Source organism: Protomyctophum bolini, assembly GCF_963924005.1.
Source record: "Protomyctophum bolini genome assembly, chromosome: 8".
NCBI classification, from domain to species: Eukaryota; Metazoa; Chordata; class Actinopteri; order Myctophiformes; family Myctophidae; genus Protomyctophum; species Protomyctophum bolini.
In genome coordinates, this window is record NC_137869.1 from 20,650,366 (window position 1) to 20,676,378 (window position 26,013).

General features: G+C 41.9%; 1 protein-coding gene across 4 annotated transcripts; it reads left to right on the forward strand.

Moving 5' to 3' along the window:
* Positions 1-2,874: 2,874 nt before the first annotated feature.
* Positions 2,875-26,013, forward strand: usp46 (ubiquitin specific peptidase 46). 4 transcript variants are annotated; one of them, XR_013964469.1, is made up of 11 exons: positions 2,875-3,224; positions 5,333-5,413; positions 5,991-6,204; positions 7,651-7,901; positions 8,748-8,824; positions 9,442-9,525; positions 10,486-10,683; positions 18,385-18,463; positions 23,821-23,879; positions 25,724-25,764; positions 25,884-26,013. XR_013964469.1 is itself a non-coding variant. In XM_080769516.1 (9 exons), exons 1-9 carry the CDS (start codon positions 3,189-3,191, stop codon positions 18,685-18,687), a joined length of 1,089 nt encoding a protein of 362 aa, XP_080625642.1. In that variant the 5' UTR covers positions 2,875-3,188; the 3' UTR covers positions 18,688-23,771. The 4 variants fall into 4 exon arrangements, 2 of the variants coding, with proteins under 2 accessions (XP_080625642.1, XP_080625641.1); XR_013964470.1 differs by having other exon boundaries at positions 25,724-26,005; XM_080769516.1 differs by lacking the exons at positions 23,821-23,879; positions 25,724-25,764; positions 25,884-26,013 and adding an exon at positions 18,619-23,771.

Consider the following 26,013-nt stretch of genomic DNA (forward strand, 5'->3'; position numbering starts at 1 on the left):
GGAAAGTATCACATCTCAGTATCTCTGTGAAGGAACGTTTGAAATGTATAATCATTACGTGTAACTATTTGCTACCTAACTACTTTTTTACAGAAAAATGAATCATTGATATGTGATGAAAAAAAAAGGTATATAATAATAAAATATATTATACAGTATAATTATTTTATTACTTATTGTAAATTGTCAATTGTTTTAAATGTATTTCATTTTTGTAATTTATTTTTGTACTATAGTGATATTAATACTAAATCATGATCAGAGTAATATGTGTCTCTAACTTCAATTTCTGTAATAATACTTTCAAATTTGTTGAAATATACATGATCTAAAATACTTAAAGAGATATGGTCATCTGTGTAGTCTGGTCCCAGCAGACCAGGCACAGATTTACAAATTACAAATCACATTACAACTACATACAGAGTATGTAGTTGTAATTTGATTAGCAGTATACTGTGGTTACTTGGTTCCAAAAAGTGAAGCCAAGTTTTTTTCAACCGTAGGTTTGTGCCTGGTTTGCTGGGACCAGTTACAACATTACGTCATCGTTGTGAACTGGGACCAGAGTACATGGTGTGTATATGACGTAATGTTGTAACTTGTAACTTGTAACTAGTCCCAGCAAACCAGGCACAGACTGTATGTAGTTGTTCTAGTTACAACTACATACAGAGTATGTAGTTGTAATTTGATTAGCAGTATACTGTGGTTACTTGGTTCCAAAAAGTGAAGACAAGTTTTCTTCAACGGTAAATCTGTGCCTGGTTTGCTGGGACTAGTTACAACATTACGTCATCCTTGAGAGAGTACATGGTGTGTATATGACGTAATGTTGTAACTTGTAACTTGTAACTTGTAACATTACGTCATATACACACCATGTACTCTCTCAAGGATGACGTAATGTTGTAACTAGTCCCAGCAAACCAGGCACAGATTTACCGTTGAAGAAAACTTGGCTTCACTTCGAAGAGACCAAGCGAAACGATTACTTGCGCGCTCTGCTTGCGCAAGTAATAAGCGTTATATGGTCTATAAGGGCTATATACTGTGATATTGTGCCTCATTTTTTGTAATTATTTTGAGCATGCACTTTATAAATATTTGATATTGTTGTCCTTTATCTGACTTTTTGTTTTCTATTCTTATGACTATATTTCGTAACCGAAAGTTGTAGTTTGTACAGGGAATAATTTCACCCACTCTTTTACAGCCCTAAACGTGTGATGCAACAATGCCACAATTTTGGAGCCTTATGTTTTTCAGTCATCGGATCTTGTGCGGAGGTTTCACAGCTTTCATCCATACATCTAGATTATATACGTAGTAGTGGATTACGTATACATATCCCCACCCCTAGTGTGGAAGGCACACCCACACTTTTCACACAAGGACATTCTCCTGAGTCCTGCACCTATGGGTGCTTGCTTGGACTGACATGCACATGCACTATAGGACAGTGGTTCCAAAACCTTTCAGTTCGAAAAGAGAGATTAGAGACGTTTCCCTGGGATCAATCTTGTAGATCAGCTATTTTCACTATACTTCTTAATTATTATTTGTATTTATTTATGGGATTTCTTAGATTTGTTTGTTTGTTTCAAAATGTATATGTATATTTATTTATTCATTATATTGTTTAACTTTTAAATGGGATTTTTACTCGAGTCATTACGACCCATATAAATTTGTCCATGACCCACAGATGGGTCCCAACCCACTGTTTTGGCTCCTATGTTGCATGGACTTATTAATGCAATTACACACATGGACATTACATCATGCAACACCAACAACATAATCTGTACATACAGTACATATGATATGAAAGGACCCCAATGGCTTTTTTGTGTTTATCCTTTTGATAATGGTGTGACAATGTATTATGTTTTATCAATTTAGATTAAAGTCCTCAAGTAGCCTACAATTTTAAGGGCTTTTTTCTTTTTTCCATTTTATACTGGACATTTTAGTTCACTGCAAAAGTACAATTTCACAACTTTAGTTGCAGTACTTCTTCCACTACTCACATTGTACTAGGCCTGCTTCTCAAACTCAGGTCCATGCAGGGACCACAAGTTGTGCTTCAGATAGGTTTAATATTTAATTGACATTGGTACAGCGGCAGAAAGTAAGCTTTATATGACAGACAAATTAAGTTGCAATATATAGCCTACTAGGCATCAGCACCTACAGTATAGACAGAGTTCTATTAAAAATCATGTAAACAATTATGATTGTTCCCCAGAACAAAAATAGTTATTATAGCCTATTTGCAAATTGCAGAATTGTGGCAGAACTACAGGTAGGCCTATACACATTTTCACTTCCACTGAACCAGGGGAAACAAATCTTCACTGGATTAATTTCAGAAAGAGGGGACAAAACTAAATGTATTTGTGAATTCATAAATTGTGTAACAATAATGGTGTAACGTTTTTGATTGATTGCATTACACTCGTTTACTATAGGGACGTTAGCACATCTTGAGTCTTTTCCCCCTTCTTTTTGTCATGTCTTCTAGTAATAAATTCAAACCAACCCTATCCCACACTAGAATAGTAGAATGATTAACTTCACTAAACTGCCCACTGCTTACACCCGGAAAAACACATACTACCGGTAGATATGTCTGTGGGAAAAACCATTGGGGAAAACAAACCCAAACTCCCATAAACCACCACGTCATACAAATGTCGGTGATTGGTTGCGCCTCAACCGGGCATTAACTCTAAAGCTTCCGTATGGCCTTTTTATCTTGTCAATCAAATATGGAAGCAACTCGACCAATCAGTTATAGACGTTTCTTCAAGGTGGGCGGGACTATACCATATTCTCGCCCAGCATGTTTGTGTGCTCTAATTTCTGCAATCAACCTGCTGCAACTTCGTCTATTTACTCCTCAGCAGAATGCATTTATTGTGTTCTGTTTCGTTATATTTGATAATATGTCCAGTACAATGAAGACGTCTGGGTGCTGAGGGCTGTTTTATTTTAATTCATGGTCTCATATACTCCAGACATTGCTGTGTTTTAGCGTTGGAGGGCTTTCTTGCAGTCAGTGTGGCCTCCAGGCAGCCAGCCGCGGCTGCGAATTCACTCCATCTTCAAGCATTGTTGCCCTGCTCCGCTAAAAAGCATGTTTATTTCATAAAGATGACGGCGAGGTGGACACTGTAAACTAAATGACTGTCAGAAATATCGCCTCCATTTGTAATATGGTAAGTAAACTAGCCATTTCCCCCCTCTATCGATCGCCTGCAGGCTGCTGCTGCCACTGTCATGATGCACCTTAGCCTAGCCCTAGTACTCTATGTTTTGCCCCCTGAGAGTCCTTGCAGAGAGGATGCAAGAGGAGGCATGATATTTAAATCTAAGGGTCTACAAATGGAACCAAAAGGACACTTTTAATTTGTACACAGAGTTTAAATGCATTAGAACACAGAGGGTTTTGACAGTGTAGCTGTCCCTATAGTGACTGTCTTGGCAGGAGGTGACATGCCTGGGCTGGCTCTGATTGTATAATCTGTTTCTGTTGGTGTCACACATGTAATCCTAAAGGGATGATGGTGGTAATATCATTCTGATTGCTCTGCTTGGGCTCCAGCTGTTCTGTGTTGTTTACAGTTAACACCTGTAGTTGTGAAAAGCGCTGGTTGAAGGCAGCCCTGCCTTGCTGCTCTGGTTTATAATACCAAGTTATTATTTTTATTTTTTACTTGACGTGGTGTTATATTGCTAAAGTACCCATGTTTTACCATGATCATCATCATCAGTGTCATCACAGTGTCTCAGCCTTCTGGAAACCCAGGGCCACTTTTACACAGTGAAGACATACTCACATGTTTTACTTGAGTAAAGTATCAATACTGCAATGTAGATAATAATACTCTGTTATAATATAAGTAACGTATTTAAGAAAATAATAAAAATATACGAGTGCTCAAAAGTATCAGGATCAAAATATTCTTGTAAAGGTACTCATTGTACAGCATGTCCCATTTGACAATTCACAATCTTTTGAAAATAGCAGATGATGTGGCACATTGTGAGCTTGCATATACAGTGGTTACTGGTTAGTGTGTTTTGTAATAATAAACAACTACAAAGTAACTAACATTTTGCTTCTGAGATGTAGTGGGGTCAAAGTATTAAATACTGAAGAAAGTAAAAAGTTCCTAAACATTTTACTTAAGTATAGTACTTGAGTATTGTTACTTCCACCACACGTTTAAACCAGTGCTTTTATTTACATCACCTATAACAGTCTGGATTGATTGGAGTTTGAGCATCTCCCCTCAGACTATCAGTGGCCAGAGACTGGAAGTCAGAGACTTTAGGTTATTTCATGTGCCTTAAGCTGACTGACTGTTACTTACTCCTATCATGTCAACTCAATACTGTCATCATTGTCATGCATGTTTTTGTGTAGCGGCTCGAGTGGATAATGAAAGTAACTTTATTTTAAGTCTGTGGTTACTGGTTACCCAATTAAGTTTTTTTAAATCATGATCTTAACTACCGTAAGTTGAAATGATGTGTGTATTTGTGCATTTGTGTGTACTTGTGAATGTGATGTGTGCATGCCAGATCCAGACATAAGTGTACACGTGCAATGCATGCATGCATGCATGCATAACCTTGGGTTCAAAGTGTACTGTAAACGGAACAAAGAGGTATTCAGGGGTTTGTTTCGACTCAGAGAAATAACGGTCATTGGCTGTCAAAGCCGTCTAAGTGTCTCTTGTGTTCCTCAACAAAGCAGTGCCTCACAAGATTGACAAAGCTAAGAGGCTTTGAATTCTGAAATGTAAAAAGGGTCTGTCAAGAGATAAGTGGTGTGTGCCACATTCATGTTAAATACTCTTGAAATGTTGCAGTGTAATGACCCCTTTTCTAACTTGACAGACAGCCCCCGGACTCATTTAAACAAAGTATTCATGACTTTGTATGCTTTGTACTGGCACATTGAATGGTTCATGAAACCTGATAGACGGGAATGTAGTTGTCATAGGACAACACAGGAACTGTCACAGGAATAGAGTAATCAATGGCACTGAATGAGACGGGCTTATAAACTGTCTGGGTTCATCTCTTCAGCAGAGCTTTGAAGCCTCCGGTTCCAGTAATCTGTTGCCGATAGGTTGGACAATATTTCCATAATTATGCATTCGTTTTGCAGCTTCCTGGAAGCGGCGGAGGCCTTAGCGCCATCTTAGTAAACATTAACATAAGGCGTAGGCTGGAAGAGGATCTATATTTGCATACTGTACTTATTTAATATTCAACGCATAAGAGTTGATGTTTATTATTTTACCTTGTCTTTCAGGGCACCAATGCCTCTGCTCTGGAGAAAGACATTGGTCCGGAGCAGTTCCCAATCAATGAACACTACTTCGGATTGGTCAACGTAAGTGCCGCTAAAATAGCCCCATGATTCTCATCCATTATAACAGAGGTCATTGTCCAGAGCACCAGGCTGTTGTTTCAAAACAAATACCAGCACACAGAGTGTGAGTCACGTCCTCTATTGCTGTCTCTATTGAAGCAAACAGCTTGTGGTGGGTGGTGGTGATGTTGTGGATGTGCCAGTAAGTCTCTTAATCTGAAGCCTCCCAGGCACCTGCCAGATGCACTGAGAGCAAAGTATTGATGAGTAAGGATCATATTCACTTGCTTACCTGATGGATGAAGTTTTGCCTTCAGGCTACGACCACAAACACAGCAACATATGGAATGGAGGTCCTTTTTCATTCGTTAACTTTAGCCGGTACTATTTGAAGGCTTTTGTAGAACACTTGTATTCTGTTCCTCTAACGGGAAGATGTCCCCCCCCCCCTCTCTCTGTTTTTTGTTTGTGTCATTCCCTCCTAAACTATCCCCCCTCTCACACTCTCTCTCTCACACACACACACACGCACACACACACACACACACACACACACACACACACACACACACACACGCACACACATGCACACACACAGTTTGGAAACACATGTTACTGTAACTCGGTGCTGCAGGCCCTCTACTTCTGCCGACCCTTCCGGGAGAATGTGTTGGCCTACAAGGCTCAGCAGAAGAAGAAGGAGAACCTGCTCACGTGCCTGGCCGACCTCTTCCACAGCATCGCCACGCAGAAAAAGAAGGTGGGCGTCATCCCGCCCAAGAAGTTCATCTCGCGGCTACGCAAGGAGAACGGTGAGCGTGTATTTCCACTCTGTTGCGTGACACCGGCCTGCAACCATGTATACAATATGCTTATTCTGCTCCTACTGGGGTCAGTGCCACCAAACAGAGAGCAAAGTTGGAATCAAGAGCAAGGGCAGGAGTCAGTGGTGGTTGAATACAAGGATTCTTTTTTTCCACGTGAAGCTGTGTGAGCTTTGTTTCATCGGCAGATAGCCGAGTCGCGGTGCACCGGTAGCAGGTGAGTTTGTTGGGGTGAAGGTCAGGTTTGTGCTGGCGGTAAGGTCGTCCAGAGCGGAGAAGTGGAATAGAGGCAGATTGTTCTCCCGTCGTCCCAACTTAGAGGAAGCTCTTTCTGTGAATGAACAATGCCCATCTCTGTTCAGACTGGGCTTTGGTCAGCTCTCTCTCTCTCTCTCTCTCTCTCTCTCTCTCTCTCCCCCAACTCTCACATTTCACCCATATTTCTGGCACAGGAGTGGAGTGTGATTGGACCTCTGTATTATCATCCGAGGCTGATGATTTGATGTGCAGTCGGCATCTTACTTGAGTGTTAATCAACAAACAATAACATTAGACGATTGAGGGTAAAACGTACAAGTCTGAAACAGGAGTGTGATCAGACCTCTGTATTATTGATAAAACAACGGTTTGTTTCAATTTCTGCGATCACCGTAAATGGGCTGTCACGATTACACATTTAAGTTGACGATTGATTGTCACACAAATAATTGCGAGTTTATTGTGTTTTTGACATTGGAAATTTGAACATCATGAATAGAAATTACATTTCTGTTTGGCTTCGTAATAAAAAGGTGCACTGGGCAAATATGACAAATAACTAAAATCTACCTAGAAATTACTGGCATTTTTCTAAATTTTAGATCTGCTATTTCTGCATTATTTTTGTATGCATTTCTGCTTCTTTCAACATGGAAACGATTATGACAAAATAATTGTGATTATCTCAAATAATTGTGATTTAATTTTAGACGATTATGTAATAATTGTGACAACCCAAACCATCTACCGGTACCTTGGTGTAACAGTGGATCAGGGGTAGAGTGGCCGGTAGAGAGGCCAGCCTCTCCCATAGTTGGTGTCAAATTGTCCTTGAGCAAGACACTGAAAACCCTAATTGCTTCCGATGTGCAGTTTGGTACCTCTTGGTACCTCTTTTCTCTTATTGAATTTTTCAATAACAGAGTTCTCAAGAGACCTCTGGCATGCAAATAATGAAAAGACTTTGTTGCTGAGCAACAAATCTCCCCTTCACGTCCCAATTTTTGTAAATAAGTCAATTCCCCGGCCTCGCATGTTGATACCTTGCATGGTTTCCTCCGCCGTATGTCCTCCGGTGTATGAATGGGTGAATGTAATGCATAATAGTACTTTGGATAAAAGCGCTATATAAATGCACCATTTACCATCTTAACCGTGCGTTCAATCCCCCCCCAGACCTGTTCGACAACTACATGCAACAGGACGCCCACGAGTTCCTCAACTACCTCCTGAACACGGTGGCCGACATCCTGCAGGAGGAGAAGAAGCAGGAGAAGCAAAACGGACGCCTGAAGAACAACGGCGGCCCCGTCGCCGCCGACACGGAGCCGGAGAACAAGACCACGACGGCGACAGAACCCACCTGGGTGCACGACATCTTCCAAGGCACGCTGACCAACGAGACGCGCTGCCTCAACTGTGAGACGGTAAGCGAGCGTTGGGTTTGCCTCGTTCTGAATGCCGTGGAGTCGGGAGCCGAACAGTGGAGACGCCACAAAGAGTCTTTACAATTGAAGAACAGACTGATTTCCTGACAAATTCAAGCTCATGCTGTATTACTGACCATCCAGTAGTAGTTTAACGATTCGGCACTTCATGAGTTTGTCAAATAACACGGCTCAATTCCTTTCTACCAGTGTGCTTCTTGAACGTCATCTAGTTTCTGCATGGCCTTGAGCGAGACATGGGTCCTAAATACACTTACAAACTGCCGCCGTTCAGTGTCTGTGCTAAGAATCACTGCCGTGCAGGCATAACTGCATAGTGCATAGCACATGATTAGACACAATCAGTTGTTGATGGTTCTTGATCTCTGCACAAACCCTTCTGACGATGGTCACTCTGAACGCCGGACTCCACTGGACACGGCAGCGCTGTGTATCCGTCACCTTCAGGGATTGTTCCCTTTTTAATCAATGAAGGGTGGCTCCCCTGCCTGCGATGCGTTGCGTTCGGTGACTGCTTTAAAATTGCCCCGGTTCGTTTTTTGACACGCGTCACACGTGCCCGGTGGAGCCTCGCCGTAAACGTTCAATAGAGTAATTACTGTGCACTTAGAGTAGCTCTGACATAACGACAGTCCATTACAACACGGACAGTATCAGACATGGTTATTGAGGGTGTATATTGTTGTATATTTTGGCCATTATTGATGGTGTTTCTTTTGAGTGTGACATCTTTTACCCTGCTGTGTTTACAGTACCTTTCTTGCTCTCAGCTGCCTTAATTTCCCTCGCGGGATCAATAAAGGTCTCATCTTCTCCCTTCAACAGGTGAGCAGCAAAGATGAGGACTTTCTGGACCTGTCTGTGGATGTGGAGCAGAACACATCAATTACACACTGTCTCAGGTAGGCCATGACCCACTATTTATCCACACTGTCTCAGGTAGGCCATGACCCACTATTTATCCACACTGTCCTCCCTTTTTTCTATGATGCTGAAGCCTGAATTATACTTATTACACGTCTGTTCCGGGGGTAACACCCGGTGTCCAAATGGACCCTTATTGGGCTGTAACTCTGAGAGTGTAAAAATGGAACCTGGATTTAGGTAATTTTGATCAAAACGGCAATGTTCTGTCCTCAATTCTGACTTAATCAAGCATCTCGTTTGGAATATAAATGATAATATAAATGATAAATATAGAGAGATCAGATGTGACAGCGTGAGGTAGTAACGGAATAATATTATGCCTCCTGGTTTTGGGGGTAATGGAAGGTGGGGCTTTTCAGAGTAAACTGGGCACTCTAGCACCTTTTTTAATTATAATTATTATTTAATTGTGTAATATCCTAGATTTGTTTTAAAAGTTTGTAGAATTATATTTTTTTATTTAAAGAAAAACCTATTGATATATAAGTCACTGTTTGAGAAACACTGGCCTAACGTATATCAAACTTGGGGTTGAAATGAGGAAGGTTGAATCACTGCTCTATCCTAACCGAGGCTTTGTTCTCCTCCACAGGGACTTCAGCAACACAGAGACCTTGTGCAGCGAATACAAATACTACTGTGAGACGTGCTGCAGCAAGCAGGAAGCACAGAAACGGTCAGTCACACACACACCCACGCCGAGTCGGAATAATAGTTCTTGCCGATTTTTTGGAGAGTTCAAAATGCTTGTCATGACTAGGGATGGGTATCGTTTGGATTTTTGCGAATCCGGTTCCGGTTCTGCTTATCGATTCCGGTTCTTAACGGTTCCCTATTTCGGTTCCAAAATTGTATAAAATAACCTAAATAAGAGGTCAAACGTTTATTTAACAAAAAAGTTCAATGTCAATTTAAGACATGTATAATGAATAGTATATTATTGAGCCATTTGTGGATAATATAGTGATTATTTTAAATATAATATCTATATAATATCTATTCTGTATTTCCACAGGGCAATAGTGTTGTTGTAGGCTACTTCTCCTATTACCAATAACAAATAAAAGCATATCTGAGATCTGAGAGCAACACACACGATTGACTGGGCAAATTAGCATCGCTAAAGAAGGGGGGGGGGGGGGGGAGTCTCTAGACTCCTCGACAACTAAGAGAAGAAAGAGATAGCTCCGCCTCTGCAAGCCACAAGCCCACAACTCGTCGCTGATGCAACACGATGTAGGCTTGTAGATCAGCTCTGTTCCCTGCGCGTCTATTAAGAGAAGAAAATAAATAAATATTGTGTGACTGCGTGTCCGTGGGAACCAATAGAGAGAACCTAAATTGAATTATTGTAATGGGTACCCGGTACCCAGGCACGTTCCAAAGCGCCAGCGCTCGCCCAGCAGTCTACTGTCACCCAGACAGATATGTTGATCTGACCCCCCATTCCAAAGCGCCAGCAGTCTGCTGTCACCCAGACAGATATGTTGATCCGACCCCCCATTCCAAAGCGCCAGCAGTCTGCTGTCACCCAGGCGGATGCGTGCATGCGACCTCAGGCGTCTTACTGGTATAGTAGTACAAAGGTGTGTGTGTGTGTGTGTGTGTGTGTGTGTGCATGTGCGTGCATGTGTAGAATGCGTGTGAAGAAGCTGCCGATGATCCTGGCGCTGCACCTGAAGAGGTTTAAGTACATGGAGCAGCTGCATCGCTACACCAAGCTGTCGTACCGTGTGGTCTTCCCTCTGGAGCTGCGTCTGTTCAACACATCTGCTGACGCCGTCAACCTGGACCGCATGTACGACCTGGTGGCCGTGGTGGTCCACTGTGGCAGGTACGCTCACCACCAGACCCCTCAACGTGGGGGTGCTGTTTTTTGTTACCCCATCGTCATCCCCGATTCTGAATCGGTGGTTGTCTTGCCCATACCCATTTCATACCCATATATGAGTCAAACTGCTGGGCTCATTTGTTTGTTTTTGGAACACAGTTCTTATGTGCCGTGATACTAAACTTGTCTATGGGCGGAGGGGGGGAGGGGTGCCTGTACTATTGTGCTGGGACTGAGTGAAGAAGATATTCCAAAGATGTTACATAACTCGTCAATAGCGCAGAGGTATTCACAAGTTAATTGAACCACTCTCCTTTCATTGAAAGGAGAGTGGTTCATTGATAACTCTCGTCTTGTTGTCCCTGCACTCTGACATGTTGGTAGTGAGAATGTGTTGGTGAATGTGACGCACAGAGCTCCTGACTCACTGTTAAGCGTGCACTCTGACCACCAACAAAGCGTTCTTGCACTTGATGCGTTTGATTTTGTGCTCCTCTGACTTTCAGTCCGTCGGGGCCTTTCAACATCTCTTCATATAATTGGTCCTCACTAATGTTCTTCATAAAACACCACCATTTTTTCCTACTCAGTCTGTGTCTCATAGGAGGGCTTTGGGCAGTTCGGACACACCCGTCCACCAGTGACATCATTTGGCAGATTTGTTTTTAAACAAGATTTGTTTTAAAATATATTTTGATTTTCTATTATCGTGAGAACGATGGCTTCAACTTATGCATTGCAACTTTTCAGGAAAAGTTAGCTTGGATAGCTTGGATTCACCATCGATGATGTCACTGGTGGACAGGTTTCTGAACTGCCCACAGCCTTCCTATGAGACACAGACTGAATAGGAAAAAATTGTGGTATTTTATCATGAACATTAGTTGGGACCAATTATAGGAAGAGAAGTTGAAAAGTGGTGAAGTGGTCCTTTAAATCAGGCGCACTGACCATGCAGCCTCGAGGCTTGTGAGCTGCGCCCCAAGCGAGCTGCCAGGTGTGCGAGTGCCCGCGTTGAACAGTTGACAGTTGACAAGCTCGCGATCTCCGATGTCGAGGCCGTAATCGTTTTATCACGTGAAGCTAAACGTGGTCCTCTCTCAGCCAATCATAGCCGAGTCTTCCCCATCCATCCTGGAGGAAACGCTATCGCCAGGGGGAAGACGCTGGCCGTCTGATTTGTCCAGCTGTCAATAACAGGGTCTGTGTGTCTGTCTCTGTCTGACTGACTCTGGAGCTACTCTAGCAAACCGATGGCTGATCATTGCCAAATTCAATTTGCACTCTCCTATGTCCAGTTTTGAGTGTTTGTGTAAACGCAAACATAGTTTTGCTACCATTTCCTATGACTAGTTTTGACATTGATGACAGAAGTGAAGACGCAAATTGAAATTGGCCAGAGTGAGATGTTGATGTATGATGATATGAGCGCCCCTCACTTCACACAGGTGTGATTTTATAGTCCTTGATTGATTGATATTTTATAATGAAATATTTCACTTTAATCTTATAATGGATGGAAGTGTGAATGGGGTTCGGATCGGGCTGAAACCTTCTCCAAATGTTACATCATATAGATATGTCGTAGACAGTCTGGCCACATGGAGCTGGAGTGATTACATCACTGCTTCTGGCTGTACTGCTGCTTGGTGACGCCACACATGATGAATTCTTTGCGGTAGAGCATGTCTGTCATGTTTGTTGCTGTTGGGCAAAAACCTCTTATCTCTATATTCTAAGCTTTTGTGGGGTTTTTTTTTTGTGTGAACAGAATTATTGCATAATATGTGCACACACACACACACACACACACACACACACACACACACGCACTGTACCATATTGAATGGATCTCCCCTGCACTAATGCTGCACCAGCCATAGTTGACTGGTAATTATTGATTGTTATACATTAGTGCATTGGATCTGAAAGACCCCCAGGGGTCCTTAGCAAAATGTGTTAACTCCATCCCAACCAAGGGCGACATTGGACGAGATAAATAATATGCTCGTAGATCGCCCTAGGACGACATCGTCGCCGAGATAAGGTTTTATAGTGATTTTTACCGGCTCTTGGTGTCAACATCATCGATTCTTTTTCATTATCGGGTCCCGGGCTAGCGGCGATCCAAAAAACATGTATTGGAATTGAGCTCAGATTGAGGTGATCATACAAAACATCCATGTTGTTGGAGGTCGGTAAAAAAGCATCGCGACCTCACGGGACCGTTTCCGAACACTTATGATGAAAATAACAGTATCTGCCCTCTGCCCCGGAAATGATTCCATGTTCCCGGTGGTGGTGTTGCTTGTGTGGCCTGAAAACCGTGGCTCTCTGAGCCAATAGCGCCATCTAGTGGTCGGTGGGGAAAGTGGAAAGTGGTTATCATCACTATCATTTTTATCCCACGATTTTTGTAACTCATTTTACACCCCTGTGTCAATTATCTAATGCATCACTATCATTTTAACTACTTAGTGTTTATTGTCCATTTAGTGCGGCTGCTTAGCTCCTGAATACATAACAATCGTTCAGTTTGTGATAAAAGCATGAAATGTGGTACACTTATAGCCAAAGGCATTACCAAAAGATTTAGATGTGGAGGCATCTTGAATTTTCATCATGGCGCCCATGGCAGCCATTTTTCAAAATGGCCGCCAGCAACAACTGTTTTCTAATGGGTGATGGATATAAAATGATATTGCTGAAAAAAATAGTTGAATTTACTTACAATATGTACTTGGTAATGTGTTTTTTTGATAATTGAACATTTTCATTGAAAATTCAAAATGGCCGCCATTTTTTAGATATGGATGATCTCTGTGTTGAACTATGCATTATACTTGATGCAGAATCTGAATTAGAAACTTTAGAATTTCTAAGATGTTGCCTTCTATCTCACAAGACTCATTTAGTGAGGCCAAACATAGGGTATATAGCAGGGAACACTATTCACACTCGCCTTCACAGAAACAGAGGGCTGTGCACTGTAACTGAGCTTTTTTGCACTTGCACTTTCGAACACAACCCTTCTTACATTTGCAAGAGACAAGTTCAGGACAGGAGTGGACTGGCCTGCATCTGGTAGACATGTCCAGAAGGGTTCATAGTCCCCCTCAGATGTCTTTGACCAGCCCCATTTACATGGTGAAGGTAGTTCTGGTGTTGACACCAGCACTTGACCCCACACGTGGCCTCCTTGGTATACTGCTCTCTTGACATGCTCTTCTAGGGCAGCCTTGGTCGGAGGGATTGATTGTACATTGTGCCACTTTGCAAATAACTTCCTCCTTGCCGTATCTATTTCTGTATATGTGCTGGTTCGGTCATAGAGTAAGATAGTAAACCTCTCAATTGTGGTCATTACCTCCTGTGGTTTGTCATTTGGGGCTGAAGACAGTTTCAACAGGGCATGTGTAAGCTCAGGAAACACAGCCCATACAGCCCACGCAGTCTTTTTCCCGTGGCCAGCAAAGCTTGACACAGTGTCACAACCTGTCAATGCATGGAACACTGGTAGTGCAAGCGCTTTCTCAGGCCCTAGCCCTGCTGCAATTCCATGGGCTGATAAGTATCGGAAATTCTTTTCAGTTCCAAAAGCCAACCAAAGCTCATCTTCTGGCTGTAGGGTTTGAGCTACTGCCACAGCTAGCACCACAACATCAGTATCAACCGTTTGAATCATCATTTTATCACAGAGTCCTCTTTGCATTGTTCAGGAAAACCATTAAATGGTTTTGCCTCACCAAATATGTGACGGCGGACAATCTGTGCAGCACGTGCAATGTGCATAGCATCGTTGTTGATATCGTGCTCACAGGCTTTGGCAAGAGCAGTGCCAATGTCGTCTTTAAAGGCCATCAGGACATCTCTTCCCTTAGTGTAAGCTCGCAAATCAGGGAACTCGGCAAGAAGTCTCTCTTTCAGACGTGTAGAGTTAACTCTGTTATCAACCTCTACTCCGAGCTGCTCCATTCGTGACTTGTAGAGCTGGGAAAGTTCTGCTAGTTTGAATACAGGTGCTGACCCATCATGTTGTCTGGCCTCTTCTATGTAAAGCACCAACTCGGCAAACACAACACCAGAGTTTGATGCTGCATGTCCCTGGCCATGATCTTCAAGACCTTCTAAGTTAGCCTTTCTGGCACGATTATAGAGACCTACTAGGCATCTGGCATGATACTTGGCTTCAATGGCCATCATGTCCCCAGCGCTAAGTCGCCCAAGTAATTCTGTGTCTTGTAGTAGGGTTGCAGCAGCGCGCACCCGTTTGTCTACTCGAAACATTTCAGCACTATGAAGGCCTTCATTGCCAGCAGGCTGTCTGCAGAATAAACAGATGTCCTGTATCGTTTCAGGAGTCCGACTTGGTTGGGACCTTCTGAGTTTACATTCTGACTGTTGATCAGGACTTTCACTGTATGCTCGCTTGTCTGCCCTTTTCAACATGGTTTCATTGTACTTCAACCTGCATGTATGATGGAATTGAGCTTTGTTCGCCACCATGGCTGCTTCAATACCATGACCCTCATCCAGTCTTCCAATTGGAAATGTTGAAGGGAGCTGGCCAAGTTCATTAAACTGGATTAAATGCTCTGCAAGTGAAGTGTATCCACTCCCCTTGTCTGCTCGCGTGTTCTGCCTAGGACATCTCAATGCCTCTGACGTGTGTTCTTGGCATATAATACAGAGCTTCCAGTCAGTCTTGACTGTGCAAGAAGTTGATGGTCCTTGACCATCAAAATTCACACGTTGGAATTTCTTTGCTGTTTTCGAACGTTTGCAATAAAGGCCGAGGGGCTATCCTTTTACCACCTTTTACTACAGGAAAACACATTCAAGTATGGGATACAACTAGGTTCGGATAAGAACATTACCCTACACCTAGCCCGATCGTTCATCCAGTACCATTCAATTCCTGTGCGATCTGTACACCATCCGGGTAACTATATGAAAGTCATATAAAGCCCTGTTACCCTTGGCTCGGCTCTCCCGCGCTGGCACATCCTGTCCATTCAGGTGCGGCTATCTAACTACATCTAAATATATAAACTATTAAGTAGATGGGGCTAACATTAGATAGCATTTAGGAAACTAAACTACACTACCACTAAACTATCACCACAACCAGCACATTAATTACAGAAGAAATATGGCATAATTAAGTTTAGTGTATTTAGCTGGCTCTGAACCCCATGCTGAGTTTCACAGCAGTGGTGTCACCAGTGTGCCCTGGTTGTGCTTCAAGATCCACTCTATTAAGATTCCATTCATCAAATGGTTCAGTTGTTTATTTTCTTGTTTATTAGACCAACATTTTAAGTACAACAAAATAGATAATAGCTCTATTTTCTTTCAATTAAAATTAAGTTTTTGGCCATATGGCTGCCATCTTAAAATAAACAGTGGTCTTATTCAGTTGTGAGGTAGAAGCAAGCTTCTGGCCAATTCCAAAGTTCCAAATTTGAATTCTGCATCATAAAAAATGACTCGTATCAGACCGTCATATAAGTGACGGCTGCCATCATGAAAAACGGCGGCCATCTTGAATATTCAAAGACAATTAAAAAAAATCCTAAATACATTTACCAAGTACTAGGTATAGTAAATAAGTCTGAAATATCATATTATATCCATCACTCATGAGAAAACAGTTGTTGTTGGCGGCCATTTTGAAAAATGGCTGCCATGGGCGCCGTGATGAAAATTCAAGATGCCTCCACATCTAAATCTTTTTTAAATATCTTTAGCTACAAGTGTACCAAATTTCATGCTTTTATCACAAACTGAACGATTGTTATGGCTATTTGCTGCACTAATTATAAACCCTAACCCTATATCCATTTTTATGTTTGCCATTAAAAATATTGTTGAATAATTTTGATTATTTTCTTTTACATAAAACTTGTCCTCTCGCACAAAACATATTTTGTCCGCGGCAAAATATCTTATCAAATTTGGGGGTTTGATAACTATTGCATTAGTGAGTATTGCAGGGCTCAAGATTAACGGCGTCCCGACGTCCCGGGGACTGTAAAATATCTATTTGGGACGTAAATGTATCTCATCCGGGACGGTTTCGGGACGAGAGGAGTTTTTACACTGAAAATGCGCATTTCGTGTGCAGCCATGAGCAGCATGAGAATTTGCCGTGCCGTCAACCAATGCTCTGTCCTCCCGTTGACAACAACAACAACGCACACACTACATTCACCCAACGGAATCATAGGAATTATATTGCTTTTGCCCCGTGGATGAGACATTTAGATTGAAAAACTATCGGTTGGAAGCGTGGATAAGACCATGGTTGTGTGCCACAGAAAGGTCCCATGGGGACATGGGACCAACGTTTAACGTTAGCTTCCATGCTAGGCTTGCTAGCTGGCGTCGACATTAAATAATATGTTGGTATATATAATCATCTGAAGCAACAGATGTTTTCTAATGCTCAGATTGTTCTGGAATTGCTGCCCCAACACTGTGGAATGCACACCCCAAAACCAAAACGCTCTCATTCCACAGTTTTTATTGATTGTATTTATTATTATTATTTATTGATCCTTCGTCTTAGTATTCCCCCTAATAAAGTTGTTTTTATTTGTTTTCTCATGCCAACCATGTAATAGACATTTGAGTATTCATATACCTGCATTGCTGCACGTTATCTGTTGGTCTTGTTAAGTAGCCTACACCAAAATAACAAAATCCATTTGAAAATAAAAATCACTGTTCTCAGGTCGAATATTGATATGCGATTAAAATGTGATTAATTTAGATAATTAATTACAAAGCCTCTGATTCATTCGATTAACATTTTTAACCAAGCCCTATTTTTGACTAAATCAGTGTATCTACAGAAGAAACATGAAGCCAAACAATTAATGTACTGCATGTATTCAATACATGCAGTACATTATTTGTTTGGCTTAATTGTATTTCTATTACAATAGGAATACTGTAACTGCCGGGGACACTTGTTGGTTTTAACTTCAATTATTTAGTTTGAAGTTGATTTGTTTTATTTACTTTGCTTTGGTATATACTTATTTTTGACACTTGTATGTTTGGTTTACCTTTATTTTATTAATTTCACAATTTGAGTGGTGCTTTTTGTAAAAAAAATCCCGGGACGGTATACATTTACTTCGGGACGGTTCAAATTGCATTTTGGGACGGTTCCGGGACGGTGGTGAAAAAAGTTAGTCTTGAGCCCTGGAGTATTGTATTGACTGCAGCAAGCCCATGTGGTTATTTTGTCTGTGAAGCTAAGAGAAATCTGTCTGGATTTCTTAATGGCTCTTTTCAAGTTCCTAATGACTTTCGACATGAACTACCGGTAAGTGAACCGCGCAGTGCCATGTTGTTGTTTGTTGAACTGTGCGGTGCCATGTAACATATTCCACAGGTTCTGGATTTGTTTCCCTAATATGCTGTGGCTCGGTTTCAGATACGTTTCTCAGAGCTTATTGGGCTAATTTAAACCCTGTTCAGGAGGCCACAAACCCTGAGTTCTGACAGCTCAGAACTTGTGCTTTCACTATAATAATTTTACCCCAAAAGTGAAAATAACAAGACAAGCTCACAACATGTCATTTCCTTTGCCTTTTATAACGAGTTTAAAATTCAAAGTGCTACAATGAGCAAATGCAAAAAATAAATACATAAGAAGCATCACACCTTCACTTGTGTCTTGTGTTCCCTCAGCGGACCCAACAGGGGACATTACATCACTATCGTGAAGAGTCACGGCTTCTGGCTGCTGTTTGATGATGACATTGTAGAGGTATGTGTCTGTCTGTTTCTCTCTCTGTCTCTCTCTCTATCTCTGTGTTTCTCTCTCTGTCTGTCTGTCTGTCTGTCTCTCTCTCTGTCTCTCTCCCCCCTGTTGTGGTCTCTTCAGTAGAAGCCATGCTATTAGCTGGTTTCATTGACATTTAGCGCCTCTCCCTTGTCTCCTCCTGTTGCAGAAAATCGATGCCCAGGCTATCGAGGAGTTTTACGGTCTGACCTCGGACATCTCCAAGAACTCTGAGTCTGGATACATCCTCTTCTACCAGTCCAGGGAGTGACCTTTCTATCCCAAACCCACACCTCTCTGAGTCTGGATACATCCTCTTCTACCAGTCCAGGGAGTGACCTTTCTATCCCAAACCCACACCTCTCTGAGTCTGGATACATCCTCTTCTACCAGTCCAGGGAGTGACCTTTCTATCCCAAACCCACACCTCTTTGCCGCTGCCACGAGACACAGTGCCAATAACATTCTCCCCAAAGCCTGCCTCCCGGGTGTAACATGCACTTCATTTCCTCCATCCCCCCCTCCCCCTCTGTCTTTCCTCCCGGCGCCGCTCGGCTTGCTGGGAAGACCATAAAGTCACTCTTCTTGAAACCCCAACCCCCTTCCATCACCTGCATTTTGACTGCACTTTAGAAAAGCAAAAGCAACAAGTGCTCTCTCTCTCACCGACAACGGAGACGAGGAGCAGAAGGGAGCGGAGTATCCCTCCTTCTGTTTTCCCTCAACAGCCCACCAGGGGTCACTCTACCTGTGGCTATCGAGAGAGAGCCATGCTTGGGCTGAAGGAACTTGGCTGCTGTCAGGTGTCGGTTCTCGTCATCTCTTATGCCTAAAACTGCCGATTTACAAGCCCTCCGACGCGTTCCGAACTTGTATATCTGTTATTTTAGGTTTGTGACGCTGGCGTGCAACTAAGTCTAAATCGGGCTTTTATGTAGATAAAGATCTCACTTCCACACCTGCCACCTCTCCTCTCATTAGGGCTATCCTCGACCCCGTCTCGTGTCTCGTCTGTGCCCCGCTGTAGAACTACGCGCCAGGATATGAAAGGTTTGGCGCGTCTTGCCATTTCTGCGTGTTTTGTTTTTGTTTTTTTTAACATTAAGCCATCTCAAGTTTCAACCGGGCCTCGTTTCTTATTCGGAACTACTACGATAGCTGTCTGGTGAGCGGCGCGCGGGTGGGAAATGGTAGAAGACCCGGAGAGAATATCTTTGTTACATTGTCAAAGTTGTCGTCTGTCCTCTCAAATAGGTGTCGTTTTCCTTCTTAGCGTACAGACTGTGTTCATTTAACAATGAGAGTGTATAAAATGGTCCTGGACCAATCCAATTCCATCCAGGTATGAGGATAACATGCAGAATTCATCCTCCTTCCCATTTATAATGGGGTTGGTTGGTGCCACTTGTACACAGTTACAAATAGGTAAAGGTCCATTTGGTTACACTTAAATAAACTCTGGGGATTTTACTGTGTGTGTAGGAAGCCCTCACCAGTGTCCCCTGGAAACACCTTTTACCCCAAAGTTATAAATGCCCTATTTATTTATCTTATTTATTAACGTTTGGTAGATGTAATGTTGACTGCTTGTTAGTGTGTGTGTGTGTGTGTGTGTGTGTGTGTGTGTGTGTGTGTGTGTGAGAGAGATGAAAGACGAGGTGTATTTAATACACCCTTTTATAGGACAGATTTGTCTATGGCTGGACATGTTTGATGTGGATGGGTGGGTGTGAGAGAGTGGATGCTGTGGATCCATTTGTGTGTGTGCAGCAAAATAGTGATCAATAATGGAATCTTTTGGCGTATGGAATATATGCCGTAAGGACGCTTTTGAGGTGATTGTGTCAAGATAATGGAGAATTACACAGAAGTTAATGAGGTACTTTCCCCCACATTATAAGATCCCGCATCAGAACAATGGGATTTAGGTTAAACATTTACAAACATTCTCTTCAATTTAACCCTGGTGAGTGTTAAAAAGGGTCCATTCATTAGTGCATTAATAGAACATTAAGTGTCACTGTTCTAGTGTTTGTGGTAGAGGTAGATAATGTGGTGTCGTCCTCCCTAGTGCCAGCTGGTCTTATTCTGAAAGTAGCCAATCTACAAGCTTGTGTTCTTGTAGATCGTCTATTTCCGGCTCGCGAAATAAATGAAGTACTGTACATGCACAAGGAGACTGTCACCCTTCATGTGCAAACGAGCCCTACTGTAGTGTCAGCACCGCAGCATACGCTGGTCGCATGTCGCTCTTAACATTCCATTTCCTTTCCTCTCTTTTTTTTTAAATAATATTTTACGTCAATGTATGTCAATGCCACTGTTTTGACCATTGCAATTTAAAAAATTCCATTCCAATGTCCGAGTGCTTTGTATGCGGAAAAGATCTTCATCGCTTTGTAAGCCCTCATTAGACACCTGATTCTATGGGAAGACGCAAACCGTGTGTCCCAGTTTTTTAGTGTTCAGTGTTGCGTCAGTGTCTGTGTGAAATGTGCACAGTCTGTGAGTCTGCACACACAAACGACCTCCAGTTAGATTCTCCCGTGAAGCCGCAAGCATGTGTTACTGTCCCCCAATCCACCCTCCCTCTGCGGTGTAACTGGGCCACATTAAACAACTGCTTCTCGTTTTTTAGGGACATTCTGCTTGTCCCAGAAATAAACGTCCCATCTCAAACAGAGTAAGTTGTAGAGGTAGGATTTAGTTGTTTTGTGGTCGTGTCTCCACGTGTTTGTAGATGAGACAGAATTTGGGGTGGGGGCAAAATGTGAGTCATGGGGCGGGGTTGCACCACCTGTAAATGGCTTTTAAGTCAAGACTTGAACATTACTAAAAGTAAAAGTGCACCACAGAAAATGGCTATAACGTATCTCTAAAATGGACTACTAAGCAGTAAGCATGTATGTAAGCGTCTCCTTGCAATGGCAGACTGATTTGAATTCATCAATGAATTCATTTTAATATAATTTAATATTGTATAATGAACGACTTATCCTTATCAGTGCATCCATTGAATGTTTGTTTATATTTATGCTTACATTTAACATTAATTCAACATCGTCGATGTTTTGGTATAAAATGTTAACCTGATAAATTATAATTCAACATAAGTTAATAGCATGCCTGCCTTTGAAGAAGACAATGGGAATAATAATGCTGGGTTATTGTTGTCCATTGAGTGAGTTAATGTCTGACTTGTCTGTACAATTTAGGCATTTGGCAGTTGTTCTTAACAACGACCAGAGTGACGTACAGTAAGCAAGGACAACACAAGGTAATACATCTCTCTGTATCTGTGTTTACAGATGGAGTCACTGTTGACTGGATCAGATGATATGTCATTTTGACGATTTTTTTGTGGCTTTTATGCCAGATAGGACAATACGGATACAGATGCAATGATACGCAGCCTAGCTGCCTGGACAGCTACGCCAGCCGTCCGGGCCAGAAATGATCTACAGAATATAGATTCATATTAACTTAGGACTTAAGTTCTGTTCATTGGATGCAACCTTGCCCAGTCACTTGCCTACTTAATCCAGGGGTCTATACATGGTGGTCTCCTTTTTCCCCGTCCACACAAAATATTGTAGTAAAAAATAGCCCATCTAGGTTGCGAGCTTGTAGATCGGCTATCTGCAGAACATTTGCCTATAATGATATGATATTGATATGCCTGAATATGGGCGCTAGGGTTTATGTTCCTAAGGATATTCATGTATGCTGTCTTATCGCGTTGTCTCAGTCACTGGTTTAAGTCGAGAAGAATACGTGCCAAACTGGAGAAGCCGCTAATGACCTGGAGTTAACACAAACACTGTCTTTGTAAATTCACGCGCGTGTACATATATATACGTAGACGTAGAAAAGACTCCTGAAAATACAATGCTATTTTTCTAAAATCGGGAGCGTGAAATACTAAAGAGAGAAGGTGTTTGTCTACCAAGGTTTTAGCTTAAATCTTGACAAAAAATTATCCATGTAAAGAAGTACTGTGCTATTTTACAATCAGCTAAATACATAATCAATGGCATCATCATCATCAAGCAATTAACAATCCATGGCGTCAGGGATGCTGTTTGGTGTCGGGTTGAACCAAGCCATGGGAGAGAAGAGTAAACCGCAACAGAACTTTTTGTTTTTCTCGTCTTTTCTTCTTTGTTAACGGGGTGGGAACGGAGACATGCTGTCTGTGTCTACATAATATACGCTATGATCTTCCATTAACACTTATGCACACGCACTCACCGGGACCCCCAGTCATTGCACTTCTGAAGTGGTCTATATACACTAATAAATTAATGCCATACTTGATCATTCTATAGCATAACACAAAAGCTTCAAAAGTAGCTGATCTACAAGCTGGTAGATCTGATACTTTTGCTATATTTGAATTTTGGACATTTCCACCCGACAGACGATTTCGTTGCCTTGGGGCAGAAACCTTGTATGTCCAATACTGTTAAACTTTTCAGGAAATTTCATTTAGCCAAAAATAAAATATTGAAAATATGGCGATATAAGGTTACCGCCCGATGGCAATGATATGCTCTTTATATGTCTCAATATACAAAGACCTACATAACAGTGTATATCTCAATGTGATGTCGCTGTACCTAGGCTACCCAGTCTCACAGAAACATGGTAAAATAGCACAGAATTGCAATTTCGTACATACGCGCCTAGAAAACCCCAAAATCCGTCCATATGACACTGAAATCCTCCCCATAGACGATGACGGAGGGGCGCCGTCTCTACCAAACTTGAGCCACGGGAGACACTACGGAGCGGCCCTAAAAGGCAGAGAGTTTCCGTGTCGAGCGTTGTGAAGTTCGGTAGAGTTGAGACCCGATATGGACAGAATAGTAAATAATGTCAAAGGGATTCATCCCAGTCACGATGAAATAGCACTTCCATACTAGTGAAAGCCTTGTCTCCGTCGGGGTCAAAACGGTAGTCGTGCAATATGTATGGATTTTGGGGATTATTAGGGGTGTATGCACGGAATTGCAATTCTGTGCCATTTCGGCGTATTTCTGTGAGATGGGGTTGATCTAGGAGACCTCGGGTGCAATGCATTGTGGGGGACCGCAGCAGGTTGTGTTCTGCTGCGAGAGGTGAGGAGAGAATAGGAGGGGCGATGGAGAGCCCTTCCTTCTCCGCTGAGCCGGGTCAACTGAAAGTGCACTTTATCAGTTGAGCGTCAATGCTTTAACATGAAGAACCACATTCTAACACTACCTTTTGGGGGAATTTTCATTTTCATTCTGTTCAATAAAATGGACTTTATCAAAACAACTTGACGGATTTGGTTCTTCATTCTTTCTCTTGTCGTACAGATGTAGACTAAAGGCCGGTGGTGAGGTGACCACCGGAGCTGAAATAACATTGAGCGGTGGTGAGTAAAAACAGAGAGAAGGGCTGGGGCGGTGGTGGTGGTGGTGGTTTGCTCTTCACCGTGGCTCGTGACGTAATGTTGTAGTTCGGTGGTCACCTAACCACCGAAAATCCAGACTATGTATGAGCCTTTAGACGTAGTTGAATATATTTGATGTACTGTGCTGATTTATCAGGCCGCTGTTTCTGTTTTGTGCCATATTGTTACCAGATCAGTGGTTAAAAGACCACTTCACCCATTTCCAACCTATATCTTCATATAGTATACCAGTGACATCATCATTTAATAGGCAGGTTTTTTAAACTTTTCTTATTAACGTGAGAACCAATAGCTTTGTTATACAGTAGCATGCTAATTTGGTTTTCTGAACTGTCCACAGCCTGAACAGAAATGAATGGCACCATTATTATGGGCCAGTTTGACCCGATCAAGACTAAGCCTTTGCTCGAAACGTTGTCATTCAATTACATTGGAGCATATGAGTGTGCAGGTTTATTATTTTATTCGTATACTTTTCAAACCAGCACTTCAACCAAGTGATTTGCATATTTAATTTGTTTTCAAAGAGCTAGTTTGCTCACATTTCGGAAGCTCTGAGTTTAGTTGCTCTTGTTTTTTCTTCTCATTGTTACTTTGCCACAAAATTATCTGTCGAACTCAAAATCCTCTCCTTTTGTCATTTCAACAATTGCCTCCAAGGCTGTTCTCTTTTCACCCTTTCTGTGTTGCTTCACAGTATTCTTCTGAGAAGAGGAAATGAGTGCAAGAAGACATTAAATTAGCAGCAGCCCTAACGTAATCACACATTTCATTTGGCCTCAAACCACCTCGCATGTCGTCCGGTTCATACAAATTAGTAACAGTTTTAAGATGAGACCATCGAACCATGTCTTCGTCATCGCCTCAATGGGAAATTAGTTTTGAACATACAGGCTGCCACAAAGTGGAAACAAATTAAACAATGTATAGGTGTGGTACAATTCAAGTACCTAGGTGTGGTACAATTGAGGTATTTTTTAAAACTTATATTGTACTGAGTTAATAGTTACTTTTTAAATTATTATTTAAATATAGCCCCATTTAAACTTTGGCTATCTACAAGCACACATCTTGTAGATCTGCTATCTACTATTTTTAATAAATTTTAAATTTTGTGAAATGGGACATTCTGCATAATGAGTACTTTTGGTATTTTAAGTATATTTTGATGCCAATACTTTGTACTTTTACTCAAGTACATTTTGATTACAGGACTTGATACTTAAGTAAATAATGTGAGTACTTTTCCACCACTGGAAATGCAACATGCTGTAGTGTGCTCTGCATTGTTGTATACTAGACCTTACCCGTTCTGAATATATGAACACCAAATGATGTACAGTGTGTGTGATGCGATGTAATAGATCACATTACTGATTGGGAGGGAATTGTCCTGTGACTCCTGTCTCGCTATAGCGCATGTAGGCTACACTTATCGCAAACAGCGGATTTATCCCCCAAAAAGCATGGCCACACGCAACAAAAAGTAATATCCCGCATTTGCGGCACCTCCTATGGATGCAAATGGAATTGCTTTGGGCTCTCCATTGATTAAACCACCGACGTGAATAAAATTTGGGGTAGATTCGACATTCCGTTCGTTATTTGTGTCATTTGGTGTGAAACGGGCCCCTCCCACTAACTTTGGAACCCGATCAAAGTGCTGCCTGTGGTGTTTTAATGGGTAGGTTTTGTGAGATTTGCACAAAAGGTGGAAGAGCAAAAAGTGTGAATTATAGTATGATGATGATTTGCATAAGAAAACATACATAAGTAACATGACTTATTTTATTTTGCATAATAAGTCACAGTGAAGAGATGCTTCACACTTGAGCCCCGGCAGCAGGTAAGTTCTATTTTACCATTCTTTGTCATTGTAATTGTTATCATAAAATAGCATGCAGTGTTACCACAACCAACTCACATACTATACTACAAAACTATCTCTTATTGTGCAAACTACAGGTTTCACGGAAAAGAAACGGGTCTGACTGAGGAGCTGGTCTGTGGTTCGAGCCTCATCGGTGACGCCACCCATCACATCCTGAGCTAGATGAAGCTAAAGTCTGTAATCTGATCTCCAAGTCAACTACCG